Here is a 17,493-nt window from a genome sequence, read left to right on the forward strand (position 1 = left end):
TACTTCAAGATAAGTTATGATCTTCTATTTTTCTCAGGAGCAACTAAGGCTATGAGCCATTACATACAAAGCATATGTCTGAGGTAGTCTGTCTCATAGTCATACTTTCTCTCTGTCTCTATCTGTCTCTCTTCTATTATATCATGATATTTCTTTATCTATTCCCCTGGGCTCACCCAGAATTCACTCTCCGATCTGTGGGTACAGACTTTTATCTGTGAAGTATATTTATTAGGTATACTTAAGGAAATCTTTTTTAAGGAAATAAATTTGAGAAGCACTGCTCTAAAGCTATCACTTTGTCATTTCATCTCTCATCACAGTCTACTTGCCTGTGTTACATCACAGACTCTTAGAGTCAGTTACAGCCTCAATTCAGTAGATGGCATGTGATCATAACAGAAAGAATGTGTCACAGATTGCTTGGGTAGTTCATATTTTCCCTAGATACTAATCTCTTCCCAAAGTTTTTGAAGTTGAACATTAAGTGAGGGCATTTCTGCCTTTTAACTCTTTTTTTTCTGTCAATTTTGCTTTTTTTTAGAGTTTGAATTCTTACACAAATGGAGCATATGGTCCAGCATACTCTGCTGGCCCTGGAGCAAATTCTGCCTCATACTCTGGGGCTTACTATACATCTGGCTATCCTCAGACCAATTACTCTACAGAAGTTCCAAGCACTTACCGTTCACCTGGCAACAGCCCAACTCCTGTCTCTCGTTGGATGTATCCCCAGCAGGACTGTCAGACTGAAGCAGCGCCTCTTAGGGGGCAGGTTCCAGGATATCCTACTTCACAAGTGAGCAGTTTTTTGTTAGTAAAAACTTGGTCTGCATTTTAAATTGTAAACAGTAGAAAGGTATTTATTTACATTATTGCTGATTTAAGAAAACATTCTACATGTTCAGAGACTTATTTAATTTTTTTTAGATATTTAATTTTTTTAGATGTGAAGACAGGGTCTAATATATTGATAATGTCTTTCTTGTAACAGTTTTTGCGGTAAATAGACTGGCTGAGTATCACAATCATTAAAATTTTTATAGCAAAAGAAGTATTTAGTTTTCCATAGTTTGTCTTAACTTTTTTTTGGTATTTGTTAATATTCTATGAATGATACCATGTTTACTTATTTTTAAGAGGAGTTCTAGATATAACATAGGAGGAAATTTGTTTATAGTGCCTGTGAGAAATTATTATACTGCATCCATTACATTTTTGGGGGGGGGGGGGGGTCTCTGGTCATGGGGCCTGAACTCTGGGCCTGGGCACTGTCCTTCAGCTCTTGAGCTCAAGGCTAGCGCTCTACCACTTGAGCCATAGTGCCACTTCTGGTTTTTTTTTCTTTTTGCTTATGTGGTGCTAAGGAGTCGAACCCAGGGCCGCATGCATGCAAGGCAAGTGCTCTACCACTGAGCCACCTTCCCAGCCCCCGTGCATCCATTACATTTTAAGTCAGGGTTTATCACCAGATCTGCTTCTGCAGGCTTGGAGAAATCAGTTCTACTATGGCAACAGATTATGGTTTAAACTATGGTTTAGAGCTGTTAGCATCTCAGGATATGCCTTTCCTAGAGTATTATTAGTTTGTTTGTTTTAGCAATGACCAGCATGTCTGCTCTTCTTAATCTAGAATCCTGGGATGACCCTGCCCCATTATCCTTATGGGGATGGTAATCGAAGTGTTCCACAATCAGGGCCGACTGTACGACCACAAGAGGATACGTGGGCTTCTCCTGGTGCTTATGGGATGGGTGCCCGTTACCCCTGGCCTTCAGCTACGCCCTCAGCACCACCTGGGAATCTCTACATTACTGAAAATGCTTCACCATGGCCTGCTGGTAGCTCTCCTCAACCACCTCCTTCACCACCACCCCAACAGCCAAAGGTAGATTTCTAAATGCTATTATGTTGCTCTCTTGAGTAATTGAGAGCACAACATGGGAAGTTTTTGCATTGATCTGATTAAATGGGAACTAACTGCAAAAGTTGGTGGCTACTACTGATGGTTTTATGTTACTTTTATTGCCTTTTCTTTCCTCATAGACTTTTTTTTAATGAGTCACATTTATTTTATTTTTATTTTTTGCCAGTCCCGGGCCTTGAACTCAGGGCCTGGCACTGTCCCTGAGCTTCTTTTGTTTAAGGCTAACACTCTACCACTTGAGCCACAGTACCACTTCCAGCTTTTTATTTTTTTCTGTTTATGTGGAACAGGAAATGGTGCTGTGCCTCAAGTGGTAGAGTGCTCGCTTTGAGCTGAAGAGCTGAAGGATGGTGCCCTGGCCCAGCATTCAAGACCCATGACCGACAAAAAAAAAAATAAAAAATACACACACACACACACACACACACACACACACACACACACACACACATTCCCATGTTTAAGTGGTACAGAGGAATCGAACACAGGGTTTCACACATGCTAGGCAAACATTACCACTAAATCACATTGCCATAGACTTTTTTTGTGTGTGGGGGGGCGGTCCGGTCATGGGGCTTGAACTCTGGGCCTGAGTGCTGTTCCTGCGCTCTTCAGCTCAAGGCAAGTGCTCTACCACTTGAGCCACAGTGCCACTTCTGGTTTTCTGGTGGTTAATTAGAGATAAGAGTCTCAAATACTTTCCTGCTCAAGCTGGCTTTGAACTGCTATCCTCAGATCTCAGCCTGAGTAGCTAGGACTACAGATGTGAGCCATGGGCGCCTGGCCATAGACTGCTTTTTTTTGTTTGTTTTTTTGTTTTTTGGTTTTTTTTTTGGTTGGTCATGGGGCTTGAACTCTGGGCTTGGGCGCTGTCCCTCAGCTCTTCAGCTCAAGGCTAGCACTCTACCGCTTGAGCCACAGCACTACTTCTGGTTTTTGAGTAGTTTATTGGAGATAAGAGTCTCATGGACTTTCCTGCCCGGGCTGGCTTTGAACCGCGATCCTCACATCTCAGCCTTCTGAGTAGCTAGGATTACAGGCATGAGCCACTGGCGCCTGGCTGGCCATAGACTTTTTTTTTTTTGGGTCCAGTTATGGGGCTTGAACTCTGGGCCTAGGCGTTGTCCTTCAGCTCTTCAGCTCAAGGCTAGCGCTCTACCACTTGAGACATAGCGCCACTTCCAGCTTTTTTTTTTTTTCTTTTTTCTTATGTGGTGCCGAGGAATCGAACCCAGGGCCTCATGCATGCAAGGCAAGTGCTCTACCACTGAGCCACCTTCCCAGCCCCTGGCCATAGACTTTTTAAGAGACATTTTATACTTTTATCTTTTTTTAAAGACAAAGTCTCATTTTCCATTTGTTGTAATATTATCTGAATATGAAACCCCATCAAGGATTGTATTTTACTGCCTCAAATAATCTATAGATGGAAGACAATAACCAATGTCAATGTTACTAGCCTATGGTATAATTTTAAATTAAACCATAGACTTGAATATCATCAATATCTGTTTTGAAGGTATAACTCTGATTTTTTCCTTTTTGTGTCTCCCGCCAATTCCAAGGATTCCTCATATGCCTATAACCAATCAGATCAAAGTATGAGTCGACACAGCTTTCCTTGCCGTGTCCATCAGTATGAATCTGCTGGGACAATGAACAGTGATAATTCAGATCTTTTGGATTCCCAAGTCCAATACAGTGCAGAGCCTCAGCTGTATGGTAATGCCAATAACGAACATCCTAGCAATCAAGATCAGAATAATCTTTCTGAAGAGTGTTTATCTTCAGATGAAGGTACTCCTCCAAGTATTAAAAAAATTATTCACGTGCTGGAAAAGGTTCAGTATCTTGAGCAAGAAGTAGAAGAATTTGTAGGAAAAAAGACAGACAAAGCATACTGGCTTCTGGAAGAAATGCTAACAAAGGAACTTTTAGAACTGGATTCTGTTGAAACTGGGGGACAGGACTCTGTCCGGCAGGCCAGGAAAGAGGCTGTTTGTAAGATCCAGGCCATATTGGAAAAATTAGAAAAAAAAGGATTGTGAAAGGATAAAGTGGAAGAATGAAGGGAAGCCTATTTCAAACTTGGCCAAAGAACTCATGATTTTTGGTTAGTTACTGTCTTATTGAGATGCCTGTTGATGTCAAGAAGCAATACATTCCAACTTTCCTTTGATTTAAAACTTGAAAAACTGGCAAAGAAATGGAAGAACATTTAAGTTGTGAATTTTTTCAGTTTTCAGACGAATGAATGTAATAGGAAACCATGGAATTACCAGTATTGCCAAGTAGACTCATTCCTTCTTAAGAAACCTATGGCTATTTGCAAGCTGCTTCTAACTAATGGGAAGAACATTCACTTTAAGTAAAGGCTGTCAGAAACCCACCAGATGAGACTGGACATAATCTGAGACAAGCAGGTTTTGTTTTTGTAAACTTGTGGATTACTTGTCACATTTGTACATTGTGACTGCTTTCAGCATAGACTTCAAATGTAAATTACAGCTTAGATGTTAGCCTTATTGGACCTCTGCTTTGTTATTTGCAGTTTACAAATACAGTATTATTCTCTACTTCTTAGTACATTTTGTAGTAATATGTTCAATATAATTACTCAAGAGACTATTGACAGTCAGATAGAATGGAAATTCTGAATAAATTGGTAGCCTTTCACCATTTGAATATATTTCAGTGTGTAGTGAGTTCCTGAGGTAAATTGTCTCTCTTTTTGTATAGCTTGTTAAGTTAGTTCTTCCCACTTTACTTTTCATCTTAGTAGAACATGAAATTGAAAATGATATTGACATGAGTGAAAATGTGAACATTTTACTTTTTTATGGTACTTGGATAAAGATCCACTTTAAAATTGCTTTTAAAAAAGTTTTATCTTTGCTGGGCGTCGGTGGCTCATGCCTATAATCCTAGCTACTCAGGAGGCTGAGATCTGAGGATCATGGTTCAAAGCCAGCCCATGCAGGAAAGTCCCTGAGACTCTTCTCTCCAGTAAACCACTAGAAAACTGGAAGTGGCGCTGTAGCTCAAGTGGTAGAGTGCTAGTCTTGAGCTGAAGAGCTGAGGGACAGCGCTAAGACCCAGAGTTCAAGCCCCACAACTGACAAAAAAAAAGTTTATGTTTTCATTGTTGCTGCTTCTATAGAGAGCCTTGTGATTAATAAAATCAAATGCCACAGTGAGTAGGAATGCCTACAAAAAGTAATAAATGTGATTATTTGATAATACTGTTCTCCATGTAAATATTAATTTTACTATTCAGGAATCCCATGGTCCGATTTCAGCTGTTTGTTACTTAAAATAATTGGGGAAAGGAGATTGATGCTCAGGGAATGATCAGCCATAGCCAGAAAGAGAAATTCATTACTTTCTTTGTGTAGAGGTTAGATCTGATTGTTTATTTTATAGGATTTCCTTTTTCATAAATGATGATTATAACTACTGATAATCACTCTAGAGCTAAAATAAGAAAAGGTATTAACTGGGCACTAGTGGCTAACGCCTGTAATCCTAGCTACTCAGGAGGCTGAGATCTGAGGATCAAGGTTCTAAACCAGCCCAGGCAGGAAAGTCCATTAGACTCTTATCTCCAATAAACCATTCAGAAAAATGGAAGTGACGCTGTGGGTCAAGTGGTAGAGTGCTTGCCTTGAGCTGAAGAGCTGAGGGACAGCACCCAGGCCCAGAGTTCAAGCCCCACACTGACAAAAAAGAAGAAAGAAGAAGAAGAAGAAGAAGAAGAGGAAGAAAAGGTATTGAAAGGGTCTTAACTGGTCTTGCTTAGTGTCCGTCCATATGCTGTTTTTGAAGAGAGTTAAGTAAAAGTCTAGTATACAACATCTGCTTTTGGAAAAACAGCTATTGCTTAATAAGGTATTCAAGTGACAATGTATATATTTTGGGTTTTTCCTTGTTTTTAGAATTCCAAGCCTGTTAATGATACTGACTTTATCAACCAGCTCCTCTTTTCATATTAGGTGATGAGAAGAAATGTTCTAAAAATATTGGCTGGGCCTTAACAGCTGTGATGTATGAGTTTCCAAGATAATGTAATAATCTTATTCTGTGATTCTCTTGTTTTGGCTTAATATAGCAAAAAGATTTTCTAAGAAAATTACACAGTTAAATGTGAGAATAAGGAATGGGAGAACCTTAAAGTTATGTTGTTAGTGATTCAATGACTGATTCAGAAGAGAACATGAATACCCAAATGCCAATTGCCACGAGTTCTTGATTTTTATATATGTGTGTGTGTACATGGTATGTACAAACATAAATGTGTGTCTATCTTTTTAAAGTTATTTTTCAAACTTCTGAGATGATTGTAGATTTATAGGAGAATTGTAAAAGTAGTAAATTCCTGTATATTCTTAAGCTATCATCTTGTTTTGATATCTTGCTGTAAAACACTTGTCAAAATCAAGAAATTAACCTTACTACAATGCTATTCTAGTAGAGCTAAAATTAGACATTTTTACTAATGTCCCTTTACTGTTCTGGGATCCCATCCAGAGTCCCATCTTGAACTAAGTTGTCATGTCTCTTGTTTTGTCTTCCAGTCTGTGATAGTATGTTATACATAACAGGATGTGTAAAAGTGTTTCTGGTGTTGTTAATCTTGATCGCGATGCTAAGGTGGTGTTTGCTTGGATTTTCTATTGTATGCTTACTATGTTTTCCTTTATAATTACTAAATATTTGCTAGATACTTTGAGACTATGCAGCTTCCTGTTTCTGCTTACACTTCTGCTAACTACTTTTATTAATTGGCAGATCTTGCTTGTGGCATTTAAAACAGTGGTATTCTGATAGTGATTTTCTATTTTCCTTATACTTAATAATTGGAATTCTTCTATAAGGAAGAGTTGTTGTTGCTTCTGGATTTATATTTTTAATTATAATAAGATATATTCTGGATAGGTACAAACTTAGAACTTAAAAAATGCAAGTCAAATTAAAATGACTCCAAATAACCATGTCAAAGAATACTAAGTAACCTGTCTGAGAAAATGTAGTGAATTTAAGAAGGAAAATTGTATTATTGTGAACTGGTTTACCTTTTGACTTCAAACTGAATTTTTTTTTTGAAACTTCACATCTGGACTTTTTAAAAGTGTCAAAATTTATATTACTTTGGGGGATCATTTGTGTCAACATCTTGAATAAAGCTACCCAGAACTGGCATGATAAACCCAGCGATGGTTTCTTTGTAATAAGCCACTGTTGTGCCAAGTATAAATACAGTCCCTAGTGCATCGGCTATGTTTGTTTTCACCTGTTGGTACAGAATTATTTTAGCTTTAAAAAAATGATAGGGTTTGAAGATGTGCTTTAGTTGTTTTACATAAATAAAAGGAAAGAAGAATTTTTAAATGTTGAAGAGCCTAAAATTCTAGCTACTTAGGAGGCAGAATTGTGAGAATTGTGGTTGAAAGCTACTCAGGCATAAAAATAAGCTGGAATTGAAGGTGTGGTTCAATTGGTAGAGCACCAGCCCTAAGTGACAGAAAAAGCCCAGTGAGTACACATAGCCCTGAACTTAAGTCCTAGTACTACCCCCCACAAAAAAGGGGAAGAATATAGATTAAGATGGTATTTAACAAAAAAATTGGAGAGAAGTGGGTAGTTGATGGAGTTTTTCTTTTTCATCTTTAATTTTTTTCAGTACGAGTTTGCCTTAATTCATAGAAGTTGTAAGTTTAATTAATCAGTTCTGTAAAAAGCATCATTCTGATCCCAATCTTATTTTTCCTTTTCTAGAGACAACCACTTTCAGTTGTAAAATGTGCTGGGTGCTGGCTGCTGTAATCCTAGCTATTCAGGAGACAGAGATCTGAGGATTACAGTTGGAAGCCAGCCTGGCTACAAAAGTCCCCTGAGACTCTTATCTCCAGTAAACCACTTGAAAACTGGAAGTGGTGCTATGGGTCAAGTGGTAGAGTGCTATAACCTTAAGCACAAAGAGGCTCAGGGACAGCACCCAGGCCCTGAGTTCAAGCCCTGCAACTGACAGAAAACAAAACAAAACCTTAATTGTAAAATGTATATTTTAAAATTGTATATTTAAAATTGTAAAATGTATATGTTAAAATTAAATTTTAAATGGACATACATTAATAGTACTAATAGAATGAGGACATTTCCTTGTGATAATTCCAAGCGTTTATATAGTATACTTTGAACAGTTTCACCTCTTCCGTATAAGGGCACTTGCTTCCCCTTGTTCACATTGGAGTTTGAACTCAGGAGTCTCACACTTGATAGGTTGCACTATACCACGTATACTCTAGTCCCTCTCCTTATTTATAAATAACATAGTATGCTTTTTCCTTTTTCAAAGTTATTCTTGTTTTTATTTCATTTTCATTTTTTATTGTTTGTTTTGGGGAGATAGTATCCTACTATGTAGGCTGCCATAGAGCTGGCAATCCTGTGCCTCTTGATTGTTAGGATTATAAGCATGTGCTACCACAACTAGCTGATTTTCCATAGATTTTTCTACTGTAGGTTTTTGTTTTTTGTTTGTTTTGTCTTTTTTGCCGGTTGTGGGGTCTGAACTCTGAGCCTGGGCGCTGTCCCGCACCTTTTTAGCTCAAGGCTAGTGCTCTACCACTTGAGCGCCTACTTTTTCTTCTTGTACAGTGCTGAGGAATCAAACTCAGAGCCTCATGCATGCAAGGCAAACACTCTACCATTGAGCCACCTTCCTAGCCCAGTTGTAGGTGTTTTTTTTTTGTCGGTCATGGGGCTTGAACTCTGGGCCTGGGTCCTGTCCCTGCGCTCTTCAGCTCAAGGCGAGCACTCTACTGCTTAAGCCACAGTGCCACTTCCAGTTTTCTAGTGGTTTATTGGAGATAAGAGTCTCACAGACTTAACTTCCTGGGCTGGCATTGAACCGTGTTCCTCAGATCTCAGCCTCCTGAGTAGCTAGGATTACAGGCGAGAGCCACTGGCGCCTGGCAATTGTCGGTATTTTTAACTGATTTTTTTTTTTTATAGAGCATGAAAATTGAGACTTGACTCTGTTCCTACCACACAGCATCTCAATCCTATCCTCCTCACTTCTCAATAAATCAAATGGTAATTTCTATAAAAATGATGACCAGAGCTCACCTTGTAATAAACTGATTTATTTTCCTGAACAAGTATTTTTTTTCTTCCTGTATTTAATCATTTATCTTATTTTGTTCACGTATGCACTGATCACTACTTTGACCTTAACCCTTCGATTAGTTGCCCAAGTCTTCTGCCATGATGCTCAAGACATACATTTTATTAATTTCTAATTCCGAAGGAAGTCTGTCCTGGAGCCTTGACTGGAGGAATGGACTGTTTTGGTGCACATTGTCCTGAAAATTTTTCTCATCTAACACTAGGGATTCCCTCCCCTCTCCCCATTTTTTTAAATTCTTTTTTTAGGTTTTCTGTGTGTCCTGGGTCTTTTTCATTTTGGTAGAGCATTATTCTCTAAGAGCTTCCTGGAAAAAAGTGCATGAGAAATTTGCTTTTTGTTGTTGTCAGTCATGGGGCTTGAACTCTGGGCCTGAGCGTTGTCCCTGATCTTTTTTGCTCAAGGCTAGTGCTCTACCATTTGAGCCAGAGCTCCCATTCCAGCTTTTTGGTGACTAATTGGAGAGACAAGTCTCACAGACTTTACTGCTGAGTCTGGTTTTGAACTGCGATCCTCAGATGAGGCATGAGCCACCAGTTCTCTGTTGTTGTTGTTTTTGTTTGTTTGTTTATTTTCTTTGAGACAAGGTCTCACTGCTTAGCCAAGGCTGGCCTCAAATTCTTGATCCTCCAGTCTCTGCCTACTGAATGCTGTAGATGTGTAACCACCATCTCAGCTAGTTGTAGGTTTTGATCACAAGGTAAGTTCATTTACTGTGTTACATGGTTTTTATCATAATGGAGAACGCACTGTAATAAGGACTTGAACTCAGGGCCTGTATTTGCTCATGGTTGGTGCTTTACCAGCTTTTTTGGTGGTTACTCTGGACATGGAGTTTCATGGCTTTTTCTAACCAGTTCCTCTAGACCCCTGATTAAGATTACAGGTGTGAACCACTCATTCAGTAATGTAATGTAATTTTTTTTCTTCCAGTTTTGGAGATTGAACGTAGAGACTCATATGTGCTAGAAAACTAGTCCGCTAAGTTAGATCTCTGTTGTATTTTTTTCTGTATTTTTTTTTCTGGTATAGATATTTTAACCAAAAATTGAGAAGCTGTGACTGGATTATTTTCACTCTTGTGTAGAAACCAGAATGGTTTACACTGGCTTTTCTGTAGGAGTATTAGACATACTTGTTTCCTTGTATCCTTGTGTTTTGTAGTTACTTGATATTATAGCCTAAGGCCAAGAGTAATATTGCTTGATAAAATACAAGATTCCTAGTTAAATTTGAATTTCAGGCAGTGATTTTTTTTTTTGAGGGGGGAGGAGAAGGTTGTTTTTTGAGTTAAGCTTTGTATTCCTAATTATCCTGTCTCAACCTCCCAAGTGTTGGGATTACAAGTGTGTGCCACCTTGATCTACTTTCAATGAATAATTTTCTCAGTATCAATATGACTCATGTACTATTTGGCATATACCAGTATTAAAGATGTTTTTGATTATTTGAACTCCCAAATTTAACAGAATATTGTATTTTTAATTAAAGTTTTTTTAATAAGTTTTTTGTGAGAATATTGTACAGAGGAAGGGTTACAGTTATATGAGCAAGGTAATGAGTACATTTCTTATCAAGCATTGTTGTCTCCTCCTTTGTTTTTCCCCTCCCATCCCCTCCCTCCCATCTCTACAATTACACTCCTCCTCCAATTAATGTTTTTATTTTGATCTAATCTTAGGTTCACTTGAGTTTTGAGAAATGATATGGAAATTTTGTATTTCCTTTTAGGATAATATATGTCAAAAATTAGCTGCAACGACACAATTGAGATCTTAAGATTGACATAATCAAGACCTCAGTTACCTCCCAGTGACGTGTGTGTGTGTGTGTGTGTGTGTGTGTGTGTGTGTGTGTGTGTGTGTGTGTGTGTGTGTGTGTGTGTGTGTGTGTGTGTGTGTTGGTCTGTCAGTCCTGGGACTTGAACTCAGGGCCTGGGTACTGTCCCTGAGCTGCTTTTGCTCAAGGCTAACACTACTACTTAAGCCACATCTCCATTTTCAGCTGTTTGGTGATTAATTGGTGATAGAATCTCATGGACTTCTTGCCTAGGCTGGCTTCAAATCTCCATCCTCAGATCTCTGTCTCCTTAGTAGCTAGGATTGCAGGCATGAGCCACTGGCACCAGGCTCTCTTCTAGTGACTTTTGATAGTATATGCTTCCCCTCTTAACCCCCATTTACTCATCTATTCTTCATTTCTAAATGTTATCTTTTCAGGAGTGTTATCAGGTAGACTCATATAGAACATTGCTTTTAGAGAACTTTTGTGTGTGCATGCCAGTCCTGAGGCCTGAACTCAGAGCCTTGGGAACTTGCATTCACTTGGATTTTTGCTTACAGATGGTGTACAAATACTTGAGCTATACCTCCATAGCTTTTTGTTGGCTAATTGGAGATAAGAGACTTTTACTATTACAGAGTTTTCTGCTGGGGCTGGCCTTCAAACATGATCCTTCAGAATTAAAAGCATGAAGCCGGGCGCTGGTGGCTCACACCTGTAATCCTAGCTACTCAGGAGGCTGAGTCTGAGGATTGCGGTTCAAAGCCAGCCCGGGCAGGAAAACAAGAAGTGGCACTGTGGCTCAAGCGGTAGAGTGCTCGCCTTGAGCTGAAGAGTGCAGGGACAATGCCCAGGCCCAGAGTTCAAGCCCCATGACTGACAAAAAAAAAAAAAAAGCATGAGCCACCAGTACCTGGCAAGACTCCTTCATAATTCTCTTGAGATTCATTTCTAAGTTGTTCCTGTAATAGTAGCTACTGTTTTGCTGTTGGTAATAGTGTGGGGACAGGTTATAGTTCAGTGGTAGAGCAATTAGTATTGCTCGTGGTCCTGGGGTTGGTTTTGATCCTCAGCATTACAAGAGAAAAACAAAGCCAGGTGCCGGTGGTTCACGCCTGTAATTCTAGCTACTCAGGAGGCTGAGATCTGAGGATTGCAATTCAAAGCCAGCCAGGGCAGAAAAGTCCATGAGACTCTTATCTCCAGTAAACCACCAGAAAACTGGAAGTGGCATTGTAGCTCAACTATTGGAGCACTAGCCTTGAGCTGAAGTGCTGAGGGACAGCGCTCAGATGCAGAGTTCAAGCCCCACGACTGACCAAAGAAAATAAGAAAGAAAGAAAAACAAAACAAAATGGTAGCTATGTATATGGCTGCACCACAATTTTCTTAATCTATTAACTGAAGAATATCTGAGTTGTTTACAGTTGGCAGCTATTATAAATAAAGCCGTTCATACACAGGTTTTTGTGTGGACATATTTTTATTTTATGTGGAACAGAATAATCCATAGAAGTGCACTTCTTAGTTGTATAATGGTTGCATGAATAGTGTTTTTTTTTTTTTTTTTTTTCACTTGTGGGGCTGGAACTCTGGACCTGAGCACTGTTCCTGAGCTTTTTCATCAAGGCTAGCACTGTGAGCCACAGCATCACTTGTGGTTTTCTGGGGATTAATTGGAGATAAAGGTCTCACAGACTTTCCTGCAAAGACTGGCTTCGAACTGTGATCCTCAGATCTCAGGTCATAAGTAGCTAGGATTACAGGTATGAGCCCTGGCAACTGGCTAGTAACAGATGAATTTTTCCAAGATGGCTGTACCACATAGTATTCCCATCAGCAGGTAGGAGTTTTCTATCATTTTTTTCCTGTTAGCCATTCTGAAAGGTTTATGTTGATACTTGATTGTGTTTTAGTTTGCATTTCCTCAATGGCTAATGATATTGCACGTTTTTTCACTTGCTTATTTGCCCACACATACCCTGTTCTGTGAAATATTTGTGAAAGTCTTTTGGCCATTTTCTAACTGTGTTTATTTTAACAAACTTTATTTTAGTAGTAAGCTTTAAGAATAGTTTCCATTTACAAAAAGTTATGATACACAATTCCTATGAACCCCTCACCCAGTTCCCCCTAATTAACACCTTAACTTGATGTTGAACATTTGTTACAATTAATGGACCCATAGTGATATGTTCTTATTAACCAAAAACCTATATCTTAGATTTCCTTAGTTCTTACTGATACACACACACATACACACACACGTATATTTACATATACATATGCATATATATATGTACACATAATATAGATAGATTTTTTTTTCTTCCAGGATTCCAGCCAGGGCATCATATTTTACCTGGTCATCATACATCTTTAGGGGCCTCTTAAGCTGTAACAGTTTCTATTTTTTTTTCAAAAGTTTTTTTTGTTTGATCAGTCATGGGGCTTGAACTGTGGGCCTGGGCACTGCCCCTTAGCTCTTCAGCTCAAGGCTAGTGCTCTACCACTCGAGCCACAGTGCCACTTCCCTCTTTTTCTGTTTATGTGGTGTTGAGGAATTGAACCCAGGGCCTCGTGCATGCGAGGCAAGCACTCTACCACCGAGCGTCCTTCCCAGCCCCTCAACCTTTCTTTTTGTTGCTGGGAATGGAAACCAGAGCCTGTTACTGCTAGGCAGTTGTTCTACCATAGAGTTACAGCTCTAGCCCAGTGCTGTTACTTTTCTCAAAATTCCCTGGGGCTTTAGGGAGGAAGAAGATAGAGGTGAAGTGACATTCTCATCAATCATATCAAGGTATATATATTTATCAGCATGGCTTTCTATTGTTGATATTAACCTTAGAGTTTGTCAGATTTCTCCACTGTAGAGTTCTTTCCTCTATTTTCATATTACAGCTGTTCCTTGATGGGATTATTTCCTGATAAATGTATTATAAATTAAATATAACCTAAATCAGCTAGGCTCTAAAGGCTTAAGCCTGGAATCCTAGCTCTTCAGGAGACTGAGATCTGGAAGATGAAGGTTCAAAGCCAGCCCAAGAAGCAAACTCCATGGGACATCACCTCCAAAATACCCTGTAAAAAAGCAGGGGTGGAGTAGTGGCTCAAGTGGTAGAGTACCAGCTAAGGAAGACAGCTAAGCAAGGTCTAGGCTCTTGAGTTCTGACTCAGTACTGCAAACAAAGAAAAACCACTAAAGAAAAAAAGAACATCAAGTAACGAATGCATCCAATAAACCTGACCTATTAAACACGTTAGTTAGCACACAGTGCACTGTAGCACGTGGGTTGTTCCCCTGTGGTCATGCGGTTGATTGGCTGCTGCAGCTTGCTGCTGCTTCCCCAGTATCATACCACTAGTCTATGAAAAGATAAAATTTAAGTGTGGTTTCGCAACCACACTCTGGAAACTTGAAAAATCATCAAAAATTGAGGACTGTCTATACGCTTTGGAGGAGTTACTATATGTAATAGGGAATTATGCTTTACTTTTTTGAAGAGGGAATGTTCTCCTTATAAAATTATTTGGAATGTCCCTGCAAGAGACAGCTGTCTTTTCTCTTGTTTGTGTTTACATACATTTATGGATTCAAGGGTATTTATCTTAAAACTTTAATCTTTTTTCCCCTTTAGTTCTGGGGATTTAAGAGTTTCAGGCAACCCCCAGCCTCCTTTTGTCTTTATTTCTTTTGGGTGGTACTGGGGTTTTTGAACTCAGGGCCTTGGGCAGGTACTCTAGCACTGTTGCCAAACCAGTAACTTGAGTTATTTTTCAGGTAAGGTATTAAGTTTTTGTCCAATGTTGACCAGGACCACATCTTAGGTTTCCTGAGTAGGTGGGATGAAAGGTGTATACACTATGCCCAGCTTTTTTGTTGAGATGGCGGTCTTTTTGCCCAGACTGGCCTCAAAACTCCTGAGAACTTGAGTCTACAGGCATGAGTTCATGCCTGCCTCTTTCTTTCTTTTTTCCCTTTCTTTCTTTCCTTCTTTCGTTCTTTCTTTCTTCCTCCCTCCCTCCCTCCCTTCCTTCCTTCCTTGTCTGTCTGTCTGTCTGTCTGTCTTTTGTTGGTAGTGGGGCTTGAACTCAGGCCGGGGAGCTGTCTCTGAGCTCTTTTGCTCAAAGCTAGCACTCTATTACTTTGAGCCATAGCATCAATTCTGGTTTTCTGGTGGCTACATGGAAATAAGAGTCTTACAGGGACTTTTCTGCTTGGACTGGCTTTAGACTGCAGTCCTAAGTAGCTAGTATTACAGACATGAGCCACTGGTACCCAGCTCTGTTTTGTTTTTAACTTTTTCCAGGCTATAACTTATGACCTTTCTTTGTTTCCCAAGTATCTGGGACATACAGGTATGTACCACCGCACCTGGGTTGGATTATGATCTAATTTTATTTGTTTTCTCAAATTGTCCTTATTTGGCCTTTGGTAGGTCTTATAGTTACCTCCTATGTCTTTTACACACACACACACCCTTACTTTGGTGCTGGTACTGGGGCTTGAACTCAGAACCTAGGCACTATCTCTTAGATGCTTTAAAAAAATAAATACTTTTATTTTATTATAATGGTGATGTACAGAGGGGTTACCATTTCATAAATCAAGTAATAAATTCTTTTTGGACAATGTCACCCTTTCCTTTGCTCTCTGTTTTTCCCTCCCATCCCTACACACACCTCTTAGCTTTTTTTTTGGGGGGGGGGGTCCAGTCGTGGGGCCTGAACTTTGGGTCTGGGCGCTGTCCCTCAGCTCTTCAGCTCAAGGCTAGCGCTCTACCACTTGAGCCACAGTGCCACTTCCGGCTTTTTTCTTTTTGCTTTATGTGGTGCTGAGGAATCGAACCCGGGGCCTCATGCATGCAAGGCAAGCGCTCTACCACTGAGCCACCTTCCCAGCCCTAGCCTTTTTTAAAAAAATATATATTTAGCCTGTCTTTTTTATTGTCTTAACAGGATGTTTTATTGAGCAATAGTGTGTTTTGGTAAAGTCCCTTTTTATCATTTTTCCATGTAAGTATGGGGCTTTGGGCTGGAGGCTAGTGGCTCATGCCTGTAGTCCTAGCTACTTATGAGACTGAAATCCAAGACTGAGATTCAAAGCCAGCACAGGCAGAAAAGTTTCTTTCATCAGTTAGCTAGCGAAATGTCAGACTGGAGGCATAGCTCAAGTGCTAAATACCACCTATTACCCAAAAATATTGAGATTGTCAGGCTCTGAGTTCAAGCCTCAGTACCAACATCCACCCACCCCACCCCCCACACAGAATATAAAAAGTTCTGTATCTCAAGTAAATCACATTTGAGAAACCAGTTTTTGTGGAGCCAAGTTGTAGCTCAGTGGTAGAGGACTTGCCTAACATGACCTAGGCCCTGAGTTCCAACCAACCAACTCAAAATAACCACCTCTACTATCAGTGCACTTTTTAGTGTAGTGTTAAAAAAATATCCCCAGGAAGTGGGGCTGTGGCTGTGGTAGAGCACTCTGTTGAGCTGAAGAGTTGAAGAAAAGCAATCAGGCCCAGAGTTCAAGCCCCACAACCGACATCAATCAATCAATCAATCCATCCATCCACAATTGGGTCTAGAGGTCTAATTTAGTAGTAGAGCATGTCTCACATGCACAAGTCCCAGCTTCAAAATCCAATAATTCAATAATTCGAAAAAGTTTTCTCTTTTTTTGTTGTGTTTTATTGAGATAGAATCAAGTTATGTAGCTCAATCTGGTCTTGAGCTCAAGACCCTCCTACTTAATTAACCTCCTGAGTGCTGGGACTTAAGGCATTTACTTCCATGAGTGGCCTGAAATGGCTGCTAAGTAGTTCTTCCTTCTGCAAACTCATATTTGAGAAAAACCAGCCTTTCTTCATATACTTCAATCATCACAGCAATTTTATTTTCTATTTTGAGGTAGTATCTTCCTATGTTGCTTAGTTTGGCCTCAAACTCCTGGACTAAAGCCATCTTCCTGCTTTAGATTTGCAAATAGCTGGATATAAAGGCACTGGTCAGTACCCCCAGCTAGGAGATCTTAATAGATTGAACTCAGTATATAAGAGAATCCAGTGACTCAGTATATATGAGAATCCAGTGGTACTCGATTAAGCCAGACATTGAAGCAATTTCCAAAAATAAAATGCAACTGACATTCTCACTGATTTTTTAAAAGTTGTATTTTTCATAAAAATGGTTATTTTAGATGCTTTAATGTTTAAATTTGTCAGTTTCAATTTCTAGTAGTAACATTAGTGATATATATTCTATATAAGCAATGCATTTTAAGGTCCTCAATAATGAAAGTGTAAAGAAACCAGAAGTAGTGGTGTATGCCAGTCATCCAGCACTTGTAGGGCAGGCAGGGATTAAAAGTTCCAGCCCAATTTGGGCTGGCCATGCAGCAAGACCCTGCCTGAATGCTTCTCCCCACCCCCCCAACACACACACACACACACACACACACACACACACACACACACCTCTAAGTCCAAATAACAAAACCACCCCCCCCCCCCCCCCCCCCGGGCTGGGAAGGTGGCTCAGTGGCAGAGCACTTGCCTTGCATGCCTGAGGCCCTGGGTTCGATTCCTCAGCACCA

General features: G+C 39.7%; 1 protein-coding gene across 1 annotated transcript in view; it reads left to right on the plus strand.

Moving 5' to 3' along the window:
* Positions 1–4,612, plus strand: part of Bag4 (BAG cochaperone 4) — a 28,402-nt gene extending 23,790 nt beyond the window's left edge. The window contains exons 3-5 of the mRNA XM_042679440.1: positions 545–799; positions 1,634–1,888; positions 3,493–4,612. Coding sequence (XP_042535374.1) covers positions 545–799; positions 1,634–1,888; positions 3,493–3,975 — 993 coding nt within the window. The 3' untranslated portion in view covers positions 3,976–4,612. The remainder of the gene's footprint in view (positions 1–544; positions 800–1,633; positions 1,889–3,492) is intronic.
* Positions 4,613–17,493: the final 12,881 nt, after the last annotated feature.

This window comes from Dipodomys spectabilis, unplaced genomic scaffold (genome assembly GCF_019054845.1).
Source record: "Dipodomys spectabilis isolate Male_0828 unplaced genomic scaffold, ASM1905484v1 ptg000052l, whole genome shotgun sequence".
Taxonomy (NCBI): domain Eukaryota; kingdom Metazoa; phylum Chordata; class Mammalia; order Rodentia; family Heteromyidae; genus Dipodomys; species Dipodomys spectabilis.